The sequence below is a fragment of the Olea europaea genome, chromosome 1 (genome assembly GCF_002742605.1).
Source record: "Olea europaea var. sylvestris chromosome 1, O_europaea_v1, whole genome shotgun sequence".
NCBI classification, from domain to species: Eukaryota; Viridiplantae; Streptophyta; class Magnoliopsida; order Lamiales; family Oleaceae; genus Olea; species Olea europaea.
The window spans coordinates 17755030-17774593 of NC_036237.1; the positions used below are offsets into that span (position 1 = coordinate 17755030).

At 33.1% G+C, this 19564-nt stretch overlaps 1 protein-coding gene across 1 annotated transcript; it reads right to left on the minus strand.

The window, feature by feature from the left end:
• Positions 1–14403: 14403 nt before the first annotated feature.
• LOC111393121 (S-norcoclaurine synthase 2-like) lies at positions 14404–15119 on the minus strand. Its single transcript, XM_023018535.1, has 2 exons — positions 14843–15119; positions 14404–14773 (listed from the first exon to the last, which is right to left on the minus strand). Exons 1-2 carry the CDS (start codon positions 15102–15104, stop codon positions 14490–14492), a joined length of 546 nt encoding a protein of 181 aa, XP_022874303.1. The 5' UTR covers positions 15105–15119; the 3' UTR covers positions 14404–14489.
• Between the last annotated feature and the right edge of the window lie 4445 nt (positions 15120–19564).

Here is a 19564-nt window from a genome sequence, read left to right on the forward strand (position 1 = left end):
ACTAAAAATTTTAAAAGACAACAAGACTTTAATTTGCTAAAACTTCTTTTTTTTTTCTTTCTTTTTGCAAACGATGTTTTATAAATTAACTTCTATAACACATATCTACTTTTAAACATAACTTATTCATGAAGAAATATTCTTAGAATAGTTCCACATACGAAGTCCATAGAAATCCATATAAAAAGAAACAAATGTAAACATTTCATGATCAAATTAAAATTATTAAATCACCGACTTCCTCCATAGCATGTTGCATCATTCTCTACCATCATCCACATCCCAGGAAAATCCATTCAACCTATAGGAAGGAAATTAACCCATGAGTTTGAAACTCAATAGATATCTTCGGTACATTTCGTTATCAAATTAGAAATTTCGAACTATAGATTCGTACCGTAGCATGTAGATGGATTTTCGACAAAATCCAATTACTATAGTATTATCATAACACGTAGAGCCGGAGAATGATTATTCAAATTGTTGTAGTGCCGAAGTACCGTACCCGATTGTACCATTTCATTCAAATATTTATCAAAAAATCATAATTTGAAAATGAAATAAACATTTGCACCTCTACTTACCTTGAATTTTTCTTGGATATAAAAGAACAAAATGTGTACAAAGCCTTTCTTCTTCTCACCTTTGTTATTCCCTCAAACTTAACTTGATATGAAATATATTTTTTGAAAAAAAAAAAAAGTAAATTCGGATTTAAGGAGGGATATGGTGAAAAAGTGACATTCATCTTCTTTAACACCTTCATTTTTTTTAAAAACTAAATGGGGGAGTTGTATTATCATTAAATTTGTTGAATTTGGTCTTTAACTAAGAATTTGAAGAATTTCTAAGTCATAAAAAATAATTCATATAAATTTTTTTTATAAAAACATCTACATGGTGATTCGAAACGAGGTTACCTATATAAAATACCATGTAGATGACCATTGAAGCAATCCAATTATTCGTTAAATCTTTGTAATCAAATTTACTTAAACTTAATCTCTTAAATTGTTGGGCTTTTAATTAATTTATGGCTTGGGCTTTCATAATTTTAAATGGGTTGAGTTTCCATAGCTCGTTTCTTAAATGGGCTAGGCTCGTAGTACTAGATCATCACAAAATAATAGTCTAATTTCATTTTATTTCTCGGGCTTCCACAAGTTGTATGCACTTTTTAAGCTTTGGAGACATGGCAGCACTACTTATGACCAAAAAAGTTTGTAATTTACACTGAAGGTCACAGTAAGCTAAACAAGAGGCATGAAAGATGGATTTAGTTCATTGAGACATTCCCATATATCCTTGGGTATAAACAAGGTAAAGAAAATATGGTAGTTTATTGACCTAAGATGAAAATTGATGTTGATGTGATTTGTAGTAGATGCATCACTTGTAAAAAGACTAAGTCTAAGGTTTTACCTCAAGGATTATATATACCTCTACCTATTCCTAATGAACCTTGGGTTGATATTTTTATAAATTTTGTATTGAGTTTACCTAGGACTAGGGATGTCAAAAAGGCTCAAAAGTTTGGGCGGCTCGCGGCCCGGCTCGGGAAAAACCCAAGTCGGCTCAGCTCGTGGCTCGGAGCAACCGAGTTAAAGCTCGGGCCAAGCGCCATTTTGGGGACATGGGCCGAACCCGTGCCGGCCCGCAAGCCCAAAAAAAAAAAAGCAACATTTGTTGCCTTTCAAAAGGCAGAATTATACCTTTAAAAAGGTAGCCAATTGCTGCCTTTAAATGCCATTTAAAGGCAGCAATTGGCTGCCTTTAAAAAGGCAGCAATTCTGCCTAGCTGCCTTAAAAAGGGAGCAAACAAAAGAGAGAGAAAAAAAAGGATCAAGGTACCCTAGAAAAAAAAATCGAGTCGGCCCGGCTTGGAAAAGCCAAAGCCCAAATTTTTTGGCCGAGCAAAAGCCCAGCTCGGTTCGGGCTCGTAAAAAAGCTCGACCATTTTAACCGAGCCGAGCCGAAAGTTTTAAGCTCGGGTTCGACTCGACTCGACTCGTTGATATCACTACCTAGGACTAAGAAAGGATGAGTTCAATAGTTGTGATGGTAGATAGATTTAGTAAAATGATACATTTTATTCCATGTCATAAAACTGATGATGCCACTAATATAGCAAATCTATCCTTTAAAGTAGTGTGTTTACATGAGATTCTTAGGAGTATTGTATTGGATAGGGACGTCAAATTCCTTAGTCACTTTTCGAGGGTTTTGTAGAAAAAGTTAGGCTCAAAGTTATTGTTTTTAACAATTTGTCACCCACAAACCGATGGACAAACTGAGGTAGTTAATAGGACCATGATATAATTGTCACACATTATAGTTAATAAAAATTTGAAGAGTTGGAAAGAGTGCTTACCATTCTTTGAGTTTGCATATAATATGGCCACGCATTCTACTACTTTTTGTTCACCTTTTAATGAACGAGATAGTTTAGATGGAAAGAAGAAGGCCGAATTGGTGAAATCATTTCATAAGAAGGTATGAATTCATATTGAAAGGAAAAACAAACACTATGCGCCGCAAGCAAACAAAGGCTGGAAGTTACATTTGAACCTAGTGATTGAGTTTGGGTACACTTGAGAAATGAACATTTTCTAGAACAAAGAAAGTCAAAGTTGCAATCAAGAGGAGATGGTCTATTTCAAGTCTTTGAAAGGATTACAAATTAGATCTTCCTGGTGAGTATAATGTTTTGGCTACCTTCAATGTGTCTGATCTTTATCTCTTTGATACAAGTGCAAATTTGAGGTAGAATCCTTTCGAAGAGATAGGGGATGATGTGATCCATGGAACGAAGGCAACGAGTACAAGTCCTAATAGAGATTCATTGATTGTTGAAGAAGGTCCAATGTCTTGATATGAGCAAAACGGGTCAAAGAAGCAATAATATTACTTGTGCAAGCTACAATTGATGAAACATTGATCGTTGCAAGCAAAAGAACAAGTTTCATGTTGGGCTCGAGAGTCGAAACAAGCTGGTTTAACATGATTCAAGCAGCGAATGACGAATCTGGACAGCTGAACTATGCAACCGTATAGTTCTTCCAACAATGCAACCTTACAAAAATCTGACAGGGGTGAAATTCAAGATCTATGCAACCATATAGAATTACACTATGGGGTCACATTGTTAATATCGGCAAGCGATCTTTCCAAAAGGAAAATGCTAGGGGTACATAATTTTTTGTACACGCGATCATTACTCTTCTCTTCATCCTTTTCTTCTTTCTTTTGAAATCGTCGATTGTAAAGACCCTCTAATTTTTGACAAGAAGAACTAAGTCATCAAGTTTTTCGTCATTCATTTTTTGGCTTGAAGTGCTTTCATCAATTTTGGACTTTAAGGCAATTTGGCGCTAGGGTGGCTCTTTCGTTTCTTTTTCTTTGCTTTTCCTTGTTTTCTCCTTTGTCTTCCCATGATTTAACTCATATGTTATCAATGTTCCATAGAGTTCCTCCAATGGATTTGTGTTGACATCTTTTTAGTGTTTTCTATCAACATCCTTAATGAGCTCCAATCTTTCGAAAGAGGCCTAAGCCTTTTACTTACAAATTCACTATTAGTAAATTTTCAATAAAAATCTTTGAGGTCATTAACAATATTGATGGAATGAGTAATCATATCAACAATGAATTCATTTTCTTTTATAAATTTTTTTTTTTCAAAATCTTTAACTGAAAGATTTATCTTAATTTCTTTTACCTTACTAGAGCCCAAGTGAGTGATTACTAAAGCATACCAAATGTCATAAGTGGTATAGTATGTACTAAGAGCATCTTCAATAGATTTTTTAAACACAAAATACTCTATATTTTGGAGAGTCAATACTTAAAAATGAGCTCCACGAGAGACTCTCTTCTCTATTTTAACTTTTTAAAATAGAGAGTGGGTTTGACTCTCCAAATTTAGAGGGCCAAAGTCACTCTCTATTCTTAATGTACAATGATTACAAAACCTTTTTTTAGGACAATTTGAGCCCATGAACCAATCGGTGCGATCCAGTCTTAGACAAAAAGGAAAGCTCCTTAAATTCACTAAATTCTGCTAAGAATAAGGGTTGGGAGTTATTTGACTATTTGAAAGGAGTGTGCATTTTCTATAAATTCATTTACTCCAATCCATGATTATTTACAGATTTTGTTATGAGGCTAAGAGGTTAATTTGATCTTTTCCTTTAGCAACACGAAACAATAATTAATTAGTGATATTTAATCGAATCTATCACCTTTTCTTATTGTATTCACCTTGTCATGTGTTTCATTTGTTGGTTGTGAAGTCATGTTCAACAGATTTAACATTCTTGTTCACATGTGATTCAGTAACGAATTTTCTGGCCTTTTATTAGTCATTTTTTAACTTAAATTTAATTTCGCTAAACTGAATTTTTTCGAACTCCAGTTGTTTATGAGTTTACATTTTCCTTTTACAATTGTAATTTAGTTGATTGTGCATTTAATTAATAGCATTATTTTTAATTAACTCCTCTGTTGGATTTAAAAAAAAAAAACACACACACACGCACACACGCAACTTATTTTTTTATATTTGACTGAATTTTGATGCAAAACTAGAATGAGCTGCCCAATTCTTGTTTCTATAATCATATAGACTTTTTTACTGAAATAGAGATGTTAGAATCTGGATTTATTATTCCTTTTGGGAATTAGAAAGTTAGTAGATAATAGTATAAGAGAGAGTTATAACTTATAAGATGACCTTTTCTGAATTCTTGCAAATCCATCTTTGTAAAGTACAGTGTTATGGAAAATTTTGTGATTGGAAGCATATCTCTTCCTTTCCAATAATTGACGTTGGTGCAATATATCAATTTGCATCAAAGTGGTAAAAGAAGATTATACATACCTTTAATTAGCAAAAGGAGCCTTGTTCCTTATTTTGGTTACCCATGATATGTGTTTGGTTGGTCCAAATTTATAGGAAAAACGGTTTCTACTACAAGTAAGTACTTCATCTGCAGAATTTAGATGACATAGGCCGTTAATGGCTTCCTTGATATAAATCATTTTTTATTTGCTATTTGCCCACAGATTTTCCAAATACATCAAAATTATGCAGGGGATTGATTCTAAATTCTACAATGGTAAATCTCAAAGTTCCCCACCATCCTATCATGTCTTATAGACCCATACAACCTTCTGAAAGCCCCTATTTGATCCCTATTACCTGAAAATGAAAATGGGGGGAATAGTATTTTTTAGAAAAATGAGTGGTTGAAAAAGAAGGAAAAGTTTTCGATTTACGTGTAATATTTTTTTATGAAAAATTGTGTGGTTGAAAATAGGATAGAGAAAAATGGAATGTAATGTAATTTAATTTAATGGGGATCAAACAGGGGTTTGGAGGTTCTCAAGAAAATCCATGCTGATATGATAGCCCATTCTTCGTTTATTGAATTCAGATCCTCTGCTAATCATCTTATTATGTTGTTAGGTGTGAATCTGAGTTCTTCCAAGATGTCGTCGATGACCGTTATATTATGCCCTGGGCAGCAATTGATTGCAGTCAAAGTGACAAACTTAAAGGATTTTGTTACTACAGAGGTTGTTTTTTGCAACAGAAAGTGAGGTGAGTTATTCTATTGCATATTTTTATTGAAATCACTGTCGGAATAATTCCAAATATGAGCTTCACATTTGATTATTTATTTTATGGGTTAGATGTATGACTCAATGATATTTGTGATTGAGCCAAATTTATTAAGTGATTAATTGGACCTACTACACCTTGCGGGTTGTAGTTAATATGATATGGTAATTTTAAATATGTGGATCGGAAATATATGTAAACCCTAATTAGAGTTTTAGTCGTAATGGGATGACTCAATAATTTCCTATATAAGGGCTAGGTCCCCTCTCATCTCTATATTGTTTTTATTAGCTTGCTCCATCGACGACTAATATTTTGTGAGGAGCAAAGAAGGAAAGATCTGATTGCTATTACAACTATTATTCATATCAATAATGGCCCCACATGTATGAATTCGATTTATCAATTCATTACTTTGTGATTATTGATTCTTAACATGATCACAATTAAATTCAACAATTGGTATCTAAGATTAGAATCCTTTGTAAAAACAACACAAACTTGTTACGAAGAAGAAACAAAGGTCTACCTGCCGTCTATTTTTTTAATGAGTTTTTTGTTAGGTCAAATTGTCAACTGTTATTATTATTATTATTATATTTGTCTACAAGCACCAACAATAATCTGTTTTAGTTTTATTAATTCACGCAATCAACTGTTTCTCTACTATTTCTGGAGCAAACCACTCTTCCACAGCCTCATCTTTGAGTTAACGAACTATTCTGGCCTTTTATCTCTCTCTTTCTCTCTCTCTCTCTCTCTCTCTCTCTGTATATATAGGGCCCGTTTGATAAGGATTTTGAGAATTGATTTTTTGACCGTTAAAAGAAAAGTGAGGTCCATATGTGAGAGAAGAAGTCAAAAATTACGGCTTAAATAGTAAAATAACGGTCAAAAAATCAATTTTTTGAGGCGGGGCCATAATTCCATGCATGATTAATTCACGCATATCTATTCTTTGATTCTGATTTTATATGGAATCAAAGTTTGACAGCGACATTGATCAGTTGTTTCCTTTTTTTTATTGTTTGTTATTTATTTAATTGCTATCAATAATCTGGTGAGTGTGTAGTTCATTCTAATGTTAAATAGTAGAATTTTTTTTGTTAGTTTCGAGTTTTTTTTATGCGATCAGATCAACTGGATGTTCACTACCTATCAGATGTATTTTGCCTGCTGGAAGTTTTGTCTTTGAATAACCTAGAAAATCAAATATATATTTTCTGGGTATTCTGTAAAATGGGCCAAACGTGGAGACGGAAGCCCGTGTTGTAATTTGAGTAGTTACAGGCCCTTTGCTGAGGTTAAGTTTTGTAAACAATAAAAGGCAGCCTATTTATAATTTGAGAAACTAGAGGACTCCTTTTAATTTTAACTAGGGTCAAAGTGCAATTTTTGAAAAGAGATTAAATTCGAATTTTGAAATTGAATTTAAAAGCTTTGATCCCAGTATTTCAATTTTGACCCAATCAAAATCTTATTTAAAATTTACCCATTCAAAATTATATTGATAATAATAATAACAACAGCAGCTTGATTGATGATTTTTATATTTTGGTTAAAATGTTTATGCATCTAATTGTTGCTATTATTTGTTTATTTAAATTTCGTATTTCAAATATTGAAATTTTGTTGCTAATTTCGTCTCTCAATCACATATAAATTTTGTATTTTATCAATTAGTGATTATGATTTGTTGCATAATTATTGTTTTATGATTGAATTTTTCGTGCATTTTAAGACGATCTTTATTTTCCCACATAGAGAAATATTTTGAAATAAAAATGGATGGTAGTTGCTAAAGTGACACTCATTGTTATTTATTCGATTTTCTCTGCAACAAAAATATATATATTTTGAGCAAACAATTTTGATTTATTGCATACAATATCTTGCCCAAAAGTGTTATTATATGTGATATTTTTGGAAAATGGAATAAGGCGATTAACGAGTTTACATTAATCTAGAAATCTCCTTCTGCCCAAAGGTGTTGGTGTTTCGAAAATCAATGTAATTTTGCTAACTAGCTAGATAATGTGTTTTAAGAGTACATTATAATATATTGTATTGTCGGCATAAAGGTGACTTTATAATGATACATCTAGGCTCTTGCCGTAATAAGATTCATATGCTTTTGATTTAATTACGAATAATCTAATTAATAGCCCATGACAATTAGTTTGATATTTTGTCATCCATTTGACTGCATACATTATGTTTTGATGATATTGAGTACGATATTTAATGTTTTCATAGTTTATAATGCCTCATTTCTTTCGCATCAATTGTCTGCTATTGAAATCTCAACTGAAAATAATCATGTGAGATGGAAACGAGACGTAGAAATAGCACTTGATCTTTTGGGCTTGGACTTTGTAATGGAGAAAAAGCTTTAGAAACCCACAGATAAAAGTATTGTTGAATATGTAGTCGAGTATGAAAAGTAGGAAAGGGCCAAGAAACTTTGTTTGAAAATCATTAAACGATTGATATCTAATTCCATTCTAGGTGCCATCCCCAATAATGAAAATGCCAAAAGTTTTATAGATGTCATATGAGAGAAATTTATTGATTCAAATAAAGCTGAAACTGGAGATCTGATAGATAAATTGATGAGCATAAAATATAACGGTACAAGTGGTGTTAGGGAGCATGTCATGAAAATAATAAATATATCATCTAAGTTAAACGCTCTTAACATTATCATTGTGGAGCCTTTCCTAGTCTATCATGTTTTAAATAGCCTTTCTAATCAATTTAATCAGCTTAAGGTTGTTTACAATGCTCAGTGGGATAAATAGAATTTGAATGACCTTATAGCAGTTTATGCCCAAGAAGAGTATAGGATGTGCTGTAAATTGTTGAAACTGTGCAATTAGGTTTTCAGCTATTACAGAACAAGGGGTCGTCTCATAACTATAAACCTAAGTTTCGTAAGGGTAATAAGTCCCACCAAAATTAGCAGAATAAAAATGTTAGTGGTCCCAAAGGAGTTATAAAGAAAAATGATCAATGCAAGTTTTGTAAAAAGAAGGGTTATTAGCAGAAAGACTACTTTAAGTTAAAGACTTGGTTTGAAAAGAAGAAGAGTTCTACAGGTATTCCCTTGGCCTTGGTTTGTTTTGAATCTTCTTTAGTAGATGTGTCTTTGAATTTTTGGTGGTTAGACTTGGGAGTTAGTATTCATCTTGCGAATTCCTTGCAGGGGTTTACAAGCAAACAGAGGTCAAGTGAGAATGAAGTGAACTCGAGCGTTGCAAATGGAGTTCAAGTGAAGGTTGAATTCATAGGAGTAGTGAAGTTGACTTTAGCGTCTAATTTTTCTCTTGTTTTGAAAAATGCATTTTTTGTACTGCAAATGAGGCGAAATTTAATTTCTATATCGAAACTTGATGCTTGTGGTTTTACATTTAATTTTGGTAATGGAATGGTTGAGTCATGTAATGATTCTCGTTTGATTGGGAATGGTATTTTATGTGATGGTTTATATAAATTATCTTTAACTCCTTTTGGTGAAGTCTCGTGTATTACCAATGTATCGAAGAAAATTGCTTTAATCTGTGAATCATCCTCTATGTTGTAGTATAAACGATTATGTCATATTTCAATGGATAAAATGGAGAGATTGGTAAAAGTTGAGATTCTTCCCACTCTAGACTTCTCTGATTTTGACACATGTGGGAATTGTATAAGAGAAAAGCTAACAAAGTCTACAACGAAAGGTTCTACTAAAAGTAATGGTATTTGGACTTGACACATACTGATATTAGTAGACCTTTGCCTTCCACCATATGTGGAAACAAATATTTCATAATCTTTATTGATGATTTCTCACAATATGATATGTTTACTTAATTAATGAGAAATCTCATGCACTTGAGAAATTCAAAATTTTTAAACTAGAATTAGAGAAATAATGTAAAAAAAAAAGTATCAAAATTGTAAGATCTGATCGTGGTGGTGAGTACTATGAGAGATATGATGAGTCTGGTCAAAATATGGGTAGTTTCACAAAGTTTTTACAAGAGTGGAATAGTGCCCCAATATATCATGCCAAGGACACTTGAGCAGAATGGTGTTTCTGAAAGACGCAATCGAACTCTAAAAGATATGGTCGGAGCATGATGAGTAGAACAAAGAACCTTTTGAATTATGGACAAGACGCAAGCCAAGTTTGGCTCACTTTAAAGTTTGGGGATGTCCAACTGAGGTTAGCATTTATAATCCATTTGAGAAGAAATTAGACTTGGAATCAACTCTTGGTTATTTCATTAAGTTACCCAGAGAGATCGAAAAGATATAAGTTTTACTATCCAAATCTTGGCACTAGAATTGTGGAGTCCATCCTTGCTAAATTTTCTAGAGAATGATTTTGGAGATAGTGAGAGTTCTACATTGAGAGAATTTTTTTTGAACCAAATTAAGTTATTGTTCCAGTTCCTGTTATATAGGAAGGAGTTGGTTCTCAACCAATTGAAGTTGTTAATGAAAAACTGAGGAACCAAGATGAACTTCTAATTCCTCCAACAATGGTTGAATCATTTTCTGAGCCACAAGTTAGGAGATCACAAAAGGGAAAGGAAGTCTGTATTGCCTAGTAATTATATTACATATTTATTGGAGAGTGATTTTAATATTGGGCATATTGTTGATCCTGTAACTTATAATCAAACATTGACAAGTTCTGAGGCAGATAAATGACTAGTTGCCATGGAAGATGAAATGAATTCTATGGAAAAGAATAAAGTTTGGAATCTTGTTGAACTTCCTCCAGATGCTAAAGTTATAGATAAAAAATGGATTTTCAAAACTAAATTAGATTCAAAAGGAAATTTTGAACGAAAGAAAGCAAGATTGGTTGCAAAATATTTTACTCAATAAGAGGGCATTGATTATGTTTAAACCTTCTCCCCTATTATGTCGAAAGATTCTTTTTGAATGATCATGGCTCTTGTGGCACACTATCATTTGGAGTTTCATCGAATGAATGTTAAGATAGCATTTTTGAATGGAGATCTTTCTGAAATGGTTCGCATGAAATAACCTGAAGGCTTTGTTGTAAAAGGAAAAGAAAACTTAGTATATAAATTAAAAAAATCCTTATATGGTCTCAAGCAAGTATTTCGACGGTGATATTTAAAGTTTGACAAGGTTGTGACCTCTCTTGATTTTGTTGAAAATACTGATCAATGCATTTATCTTAAAATCAGTGTGAGAAATTCTATTTTTTTGTACTGTATATTGATAACGTTCTGCTTGCTAGTAGTAACTTAGAATTGCTTCATGAGATAAACAAAATGTTGTCTGCTAATTTTGAGATGAAAGATCTTGGAGAAACTTCCTATGTGCTTAGCATTGAAATATATCGTGATAGGAATCGTAGCTTGCTAGGACTTTCTCAGAAAGCTTATATACAACGTGTTCTAGAAATGTTTAATATGTAGAACTGTGCACCTGGTGATATACCTATCATAAAATTGGATAGGTTTAACAAAACTCAATGTCCAAGAAATGAGTTAGAAAGTGAATCTATGAAGATGATTCCATATGCTAGTGTTGTGGGGGAGTTTGATATATACTCAAGTTTGCACTAGACTAGATATAGCCTATGTAGTCAGTGTCCTTAGTAGATTTCAATCAAATCCAGTACAAGAGCATTGGAAAGCAGCTAAGAAAGTTATAAGATACTTGAAGAAAACTGAAAGTTATATGCTTACATTCCAACGTTCAAATCATCATGAGGTGGTAGGATATTCAGATTTTGATTTTGCTGGATGTCAAGATAACTTGAAATTAATATCAGGTTATATTTTCATGTTAGCCGATGGTGCTACTCTTGGAAAAGTGCTAAAAGAGTCTATGGCATCTTCTACTATGCAAGCTGAATTTGTGGCATGTTATGGGGCAAGATTCCAAATCGTTTGGTTAAGAAATTTCATCTCAAGTTTGAAAATTGTTGATTCCATCTCAAGACCAATCACCATATACTATGATAATAGTGCAGCGGTGTTGTTTTCAAAGAATAATAATAGTTCTAGTAGACCAAAGTATATTGACATCAAATAATTGTGGTTAGAGATAGAGTAAAGAAACAGCAAACGAAAATAGATCATATCAATACAGAGGCAATGATTGTAGACCTTTTGATTAATGGACTTGCTCCAAAAGTCTTTAAGACACATGTAGCTAATATGGGTATTGTGAAAACATTTGATTTTTTTGGTTAGTGGCATATATATATACACACACACTATGTTTTGGGCTTGATCTTTTTACGGTGTACGTAGGCAACCCATATGCTTTTGGGTACAGCTTTTTCTGATAATAAAATATTTTTCCCCTATCCATGAATTTTTGAGCATGCATTTAACTTATATCTTTTATTATGATATTATTGTAATATCGAGATATGACAGATAAAGACATAAAATGAGTCTCTTTTGGAGACATGTGGTTTCATTTTGATTTGAAGCATCATGAGGACCGATATGAATTAGTACAGTTTTTTATCACATTTGGTACTAAGTTCATACCATATACTACCACATTGGTTGGAGGATGTTGATCCATGTCGATAAGGATGTTGGTATTTGTAATTGTGAAATGGTCTTATATCTCTTAATTGGTGTAATGACTTCCATGTTCGGTGTTAATATTCTTGTTGAACGGGATCATGTTGTGTAAGGTGTCATCATTGGAGCTATACTTTTGTGGCCACCTATATAGTCTAACCTGGGTGTTAAAAGTTTTACAAGAATCAAATGTTTGCCCAAGTGGGAGAATTTTGGTATAATTTCAAATATTAGCTTCACATTTGATTATTTATTTTATGGGTTAAATGTACGGCTAATAATGATATTTGTTATTGGACTAAATTTATTAAGTGATCAATTGAGCCTTTTATATCTTACAGGTTATAATTAATATGATATGGTACTTTAAAGTATGTGGCCGAAAATATATGTAAACCATAATTAGAGTTTCAATCATAATGGGACGGCTCAATAATTTTCTATATAAAAGTTAGGTCCCCTTTCCTCTCTATATTGTTTTTAATAGCTTGCCCCCATTGACAATTAATACTTTGTGAGGGGCAAGGAGAAGAAAATCTGACTGCTATTACAACTATTATTCATATCAACAATGGCTTCAGTAGGTATAAATTTGATTTATCAATTCATTACTTTGTGATTCTTAATTCTTAACATGGTCACAATTAAATTCAACAATCACATCAACGCCTTTCTATTCTTAAGTCTGAACTGACTTCCATTAGAAGGATATTCATACCACTGTTTGTAAGATAAAAATCTTTCTTCGACCAAAACTGGCAGATAGAAGGCTTGCTTAGCTTGGACTATTGCTCAAAATCAAATCAAACACTGGTATACATCTTAACATTTGGTGTTGTAGAATCCTATAGAAATTTCGGAATAGGTATTTTCTTTCTTTTGTTTTATAGAACAGTTAATTGAATGTTCTCTGATTTTCGCAAGGTTATAAAATATGCATAAAATCTTACACTATACTCCAGCCATACATTTGTACAAGAAATTGTCATTTCATTGTTGACGGAGAATGTCCAATTTTTATTTTATCAACGGACAGCATTATGATGCATAACTGTTCATCTACTACGTGAATGGCCGCCGTCGATTTCCTTGCCTCGCCCCTCTAAGTAAAAACTGCCCTATATGTCACTTTTAACTTGTAAAAATTTTTGCTTACAGCTACATCCCTAAATCATCTCTATAAACATCTAATTGATTTTTGAGACAAATATGAAAGAAAATTAGCAATTTGCTGGTTTGTTTTTCTGGAATGGGGGAAAATGCAATTCCAAAGTAATACATACTATTTCATAGAAACAAAAGTTAATCTTATCCATCGGGATTATAACCATTTATTCTTTTTAATAGGATTATTCGGTGAAAGCAATGTTCCTTAGTCTTATCATCTCCACTAACTAAAAGTTGAATCTCTTAAACGCATTGATGTTTTCGATGATTTAGTTTTTGTTGATGTCTCTCTTTCCTCTACATTATTCTTCTAACTGTATTCTTAAATAAGGATCACCTTGATATTAGTTAGTGTTTGCATATTTTATCCATATGTTTATGGTAAGTCACACAAAGAGTGGATTTAATCAATTGCTGCAAAGCTGTGGAAAAATGAAGACAGGAAGTTGCGAAATGTCTCCCTGAGGTGGGTGTCAGCCTGTAAATGCGTTGAGAGAATGAAAGTGGGTAATACTTGTTTGTCTATTGCGTCTTGTCTGGTCTGGCCCGGCCTTCGTTACTTGTAAGCTGAGTAACAGTCTCATCTCATTAGCAATTCGTGTATTTATGTAATCCTTATTCCTTCTTTTGACCAAATTCGTGATTCTTTACAATCCTTCGGTGTCAACTGTTTGGGTGTTCAGAATTCAAGTTTTTGCTTGGCTTATGAATTGAATGTTCTATTATTTTCTACTGGCATTTGATTAAGCTCAGATATCTTAGACCACCCTTTGATCAGAAAGATTCAAAATCTATAAAAATGTCTCATCATTCTAAGTTGGGTCAGAACAATGACTTTCTTTGACTATGATGACTCTTCTAAAAGCTGGATGGTAGAGAGTCAAAGGCAAAGCCAAAGAAAATAAAGAAAGAGAGATCGATCGAATAAGTTGACTAGCTTTCAGTATAGCGTATAGGTAATCATGATCTAATCCGTGTTATTGTCATTCTTTCTTTAATTTGTTTATAAATAATTTATTAATTGTACAAAAAAAAATAATAAATTGAAAATGAAATTTGTCTTTCTTTTTATTCAAAAGGCGGGGATAGATTGGCAAATTCAGGGTACAAATGGAGTCATTCTTTGTTTAGCTACCAACCAAACAATTTGCAGCAACTTCCATAATATTGACTAGTGGTTGGATGGAAACATATGAAGCATTGGCAGCAAACTCTTCCTTCACCTCGTACTCAATTGTGGATTTGGTGATGCACGATGACGAATTCCCTTCCTTTTCTATAACTTCAAACCTAACGCGATACAAGCTAAATCCAATATCAAGATACCCACCTTCAACTACCTCCGTTTCCTTCACTCGTTTCTCATCATCCACCACAGTGAACTTCTCTTTGTAATCGCCCAACCCAGCGCCTATGAGAAATATAAAATTGAATTAGAAGAAATTAATGTTTCCTTGAATTTGATTTATAAAAAAATTACCTGGTGGAAAACATAGTTTGATGACTGTTCCAGCTCCTCCATCTCCTTCTACTACCTCAATTTTCTCGATCAAATTAGGAAGCGCTTCTCCAACAATTTTGGCGAGTCGAAGCGTGCCGTAGATCTTCCATGCCTCACCTGCCGGCACGCTCACTTCCCTCTCCTCGGAAATTGCTCCAAACATTTTATTTCTTTCTGGCAAGGCAAAAGGATTGGTGCAGCTTATATAATAGTAATACAAGTTGGGCGTAGACAAAGGCATAGTGCTTTGGAATAAGATTTGAAAGATTCGAGTAGACAGCTGCCAAATGAATTCTTTACTTTCATAATCATAATTTTTTTTGTTTTATTATTATGAAGTTTAGTTGAGCTAATAATTCAAATTTTTTACTTTCAAAATCTGATCAAGCTTATATAATCTGGCCACGTGCTCCCAGTGTAGTAATACAAGTTGGGCGTAGACAAAGGCATAGTGCTTTGGAATAAGATTTGAAAGATTCGAGTAGACAGCTGCCAAATGAATTCTTTACTTTCATAATCATAATTTTTTTTGTTTTATTATTATGAAGTTTAGTTGAGCTAATAATTCAAATTTTTTACTTTCAAAATCTGATCAAGCTTATATAATCTGGCCACGTGCTCCCAGTGGATCTATGTAGACCAAGGGAATTCTTAATTGGTACCTGCATTATTCACTTTTAATAACATCTAATCTACCTACTTCGCATACAGAGGAGAATGAAAAAGACAACCCAGGACCAAATGGTTTCAAATAATCTAGCAGTTTGAAAGTCATGGACGGAGCCAAACATAAATGCAAAATTCCTGTCAGTAGGAATTGCACTCACTAATCACCTCTCTACATCTACAACAAAATATTAATCCGTCACCATTGGTTACTTAAGTCTAGAAATGGAGTAGCAATTGGAACGCTAGAATATTTTTCTGTGTGGTTGCCAACGGTGCAATAGCACAAGAATAAAGAGAAATGATATTATCAGTTGCAGTTATTTAACCGCCATCCAAATTCAATCGATAAACATAACAACTCCATCACATACAGAATCTTCAAAACAGAAAAAGAGAGAGAGAGAGAGAGAGAGCGAGCCTGTAACGTCTCGAATTTTTACTACTATTTGTTAGATTTAAATTTAGGACTTAAGTGCTTTATTATTAAATTCTAATGACCTTATTGGTTATTGGCCTTGTCTAATAACCTTATTGGTTGTTGACCAATAGTTTGAGGACCTAAGTGAAAAGTTATTTTGGAACTTAGATGAAATCATGTGTAAAACATATGTAAATATGCAAATTGGTCTTAATTGAAGATGATTTATTGACCACATGCATTATTCGCACCACATTTCAAGTGAATATAATTGATTTGACTACGTGAATAAAAGAAATTGATTTAATCACATGTATTATTTACACTAAGTTTTAAGCCAAGTGAATTGATTTGATCACATGATTAAAAGTATTGGACCATTTACATGACAATACACCATTTATGCATTGATCATGCCTAATATTTAACCATTTCCTTTCACTTTTTCTACACATTATCAAGTATTTAAACTATAAATAGGAGATAAACTCAGTACTACACTATCTCCCACCAACTATTTACACACTCCCTCTTTATCTCTATCACTTTGTCTATCTACCTTTTACTCTTTCTCCTGTCATTTTATATTAAATATAATCGTACATTTATACAATCACGCGTGTATAATTAACCCCACACGTGGCCCAATGACATCTTTCCAACAATCACTCCTTTTTATCATTTTGAATTGATTAGTGAAAGGTAAGTTGTGCTTTATATTTATGATGGCAACTATTTATGTATGTCATATTTCTACAGCTATGTTACGTTTTGGTCCATGATGCATATATTTTACTTAGAATAGACCGGAGTTTAGTAGCGCTATGTACAATAATTTAGCATCATCTAAGTTCGGTCTAATTTTCGTGTCTCCTATGCAAATTAAAAATCTTCCATAGAAATACATATATGGATTCATTATCCACGCACATTTATTGACAATTATTCTCACTCCATTTTGTCTCTACTTTCAGATAATTGATGATTCGAGGAGATCGGTACAGAGATGGCTTATGGTGGCAAATGTTTCAATAATAAAATTATTATGTTGTCAAACTATTATTATTTCATTCGAATTTAAATATTTTAAAATATTTCTCATTTCAAGTTAATTTATTAAATTTATATAATTGTCCTGAATACTCTTTGAATTAGTTTTGGTTTATGATTTAGTGACACTTGAATCGTTAAGGGTTCTAATCGTTATAGTTGGTATCAAAATGGGTTTACTTTTCTTAGACTCTGATTTAAAAAGTAAAAATAAATAAAATTACATCCCTATTTACAGCAACAAAAAAAGTATATTAAATGTTTTTTCTTTTGCTTTTTCAAGGAATCTTACAACTCAAATATTATCCTTTAAATTGTTTATTTGAAAGAAGTTATTAGTTTTAAATAAAGAAGTTTTAACAAGATTTAAACGATTTCTCGCATGCAAAGCCATACTCCAAGTCATCACCCCTCAAATCAGGTATCTCCTAAGTTTTGTCATTATATATAATATATTTACTTTATTTGCACATAAGATTATGTTGGTTATGTAAAGAATGCAATTTATGAACGCATGAATGAATACGTCTTGCAATGAAAATTAAATGTATCGCGAGTTAATTGTTCACATTTAGTAACATAAAATATTAAAAAGACATGTCATATTCTTATTGAATTATAATACTCAAAATGATATAAATAAGTATGTTATACATTATGTCATTATTTGAATTCAATTGTTGAGAATTGTAGCAAAAGAATTTAGAAAGCCTTTAAATTACGACATGTCAATTAGAAATTAACGAAATTAATAATAATAATTCATATTTTAGGTATCTCTAGTTTTCACGCATTGTTTAAGTTTTCTTAATTTGCGTATTCCCAAGATTGAAAGATTTTGTCAAAAAGACCTAAATTATCTAATGAGAGCTTGGATTTAAGTGGTCTACTTATGACCCCCCCCCCCCCTTGAAGCCTTTTATTTACGCATTATTCAAATCAAAAAGATGAAAAGTAATATCTGAAATCTAGTGAAAAATCTATTTTTAGAAACTCATAAGAAAATTTCGTTTTTAAAAATATCTATTCCAAAAATTCCTATTTTATAAAACGTCTATTTTTTTTTTTAATCCCTATTTCAAAAAATCATCCTTTAAAAAATAAAAAATAATAAAAAAATAAAAAAACCTCTTATAAGTATGAGGCCATGTTACCCCAAGGTCGACGAACTAACACAACATTGAACAACTTCAACAACCTCAAGAGCCCCGAACAAACCCAACCTAATAGGGTTGACCCATAGTTTGCTCAGCAATTTCTTGCCATGATGTGCACCTTTGCTCAAGCGACAATACCACCACAACCACCGCGACAAACTCCGACAGCGACAACAGACACAATGAACATGACTACTATTGTCGTGGAACTATTCAGGAAATAACACTCCCAACCTTTGAGGGCGGTTTAGATCTCTTGGATGCAAAAGATTGGTTGGCAAGGATGGAAAGAATCTTCGATTTCATTGACTGCCCAAACGCCAAAAAAGTTACATACGAAACGTTTATACTAAAAAGGGTGCAACCTATCAACCACCTGCCGATAAATTTCATAATACACTGCTGCTTCGATTTGGGTTTGGGGATTTCGGGATGGAGCTTCGATTTGAGAGTTCTGGTTTTCATGTTTGGGTTTTGGGTTTCAATTGGGGAAATCACATTTCATTGAATCAGAGGGGATAAAGCTATGTTTGGTGATGACATGGAGCTGAATTGGCACTCCACTTACCACTTAGACAGAGTTAACTGGCCAACTCATTTTTCCGTCTGTTACGTCAGCATCTTTTGAAACACCATCCATCCGGTAAGTAATGGAGACTAACGGATTAAAATTCAATGGCTAATGGGATAATTTTGAAAGTTCGGTGAGTAAGTCGTGACATAATGCAAAGTTCGGTGGCCATTGAAACATTTAACTCCATTGGCAGTGGCATTGGGATTTAGGCACAAAAATCGAGGATATATATACACACACAGAGAAAACAAAAAGTGGTGGCAAGAATATATATTTACACACATACAAAGGCAACGGGAAAATTGAGAAGGGTGGAGAGGAAACTGTAGTGGAAAAGAAAAAGGCAGGACACACGCACAAAATCGAGACGTCATACAGGGCTGTTGACACATAAAAATTCAGCCCAAATCGAACAGCCCAGAGAGTAAAGCCCAATTGGAAGATCTCCAAATCAAATAGCTCAAAGAACGAAATCCAATTGAACGAATCAAGGTGAATGCCCAAATAAGGGGCCCAATAGTGCGGTAACGCCATCGTCCAAGTTTGCAAGTCGCTCAGAGTCTGAACGAATAAAGTGACATACGGTCATCCAGAGTCTCGCCCAAATCTTCAAGTCGCCTAAGGTATCAACAAACACAACGCATTATGATGCAGTTATTGAGGCAGCTGCTAAAGTAACTTTTATCATGTTCCACGACTCAAGGGGTTCAATCGAAAGCGGTTGAACGATGCAAGATAATGGCAGCAGTTAAAAGGACAGTTTCATGACAAATGGCCACTACAAAGAAAGTGGGTAGTTATAGGGCGATCAAGCAGTTTTTTAGAGCAGTTAA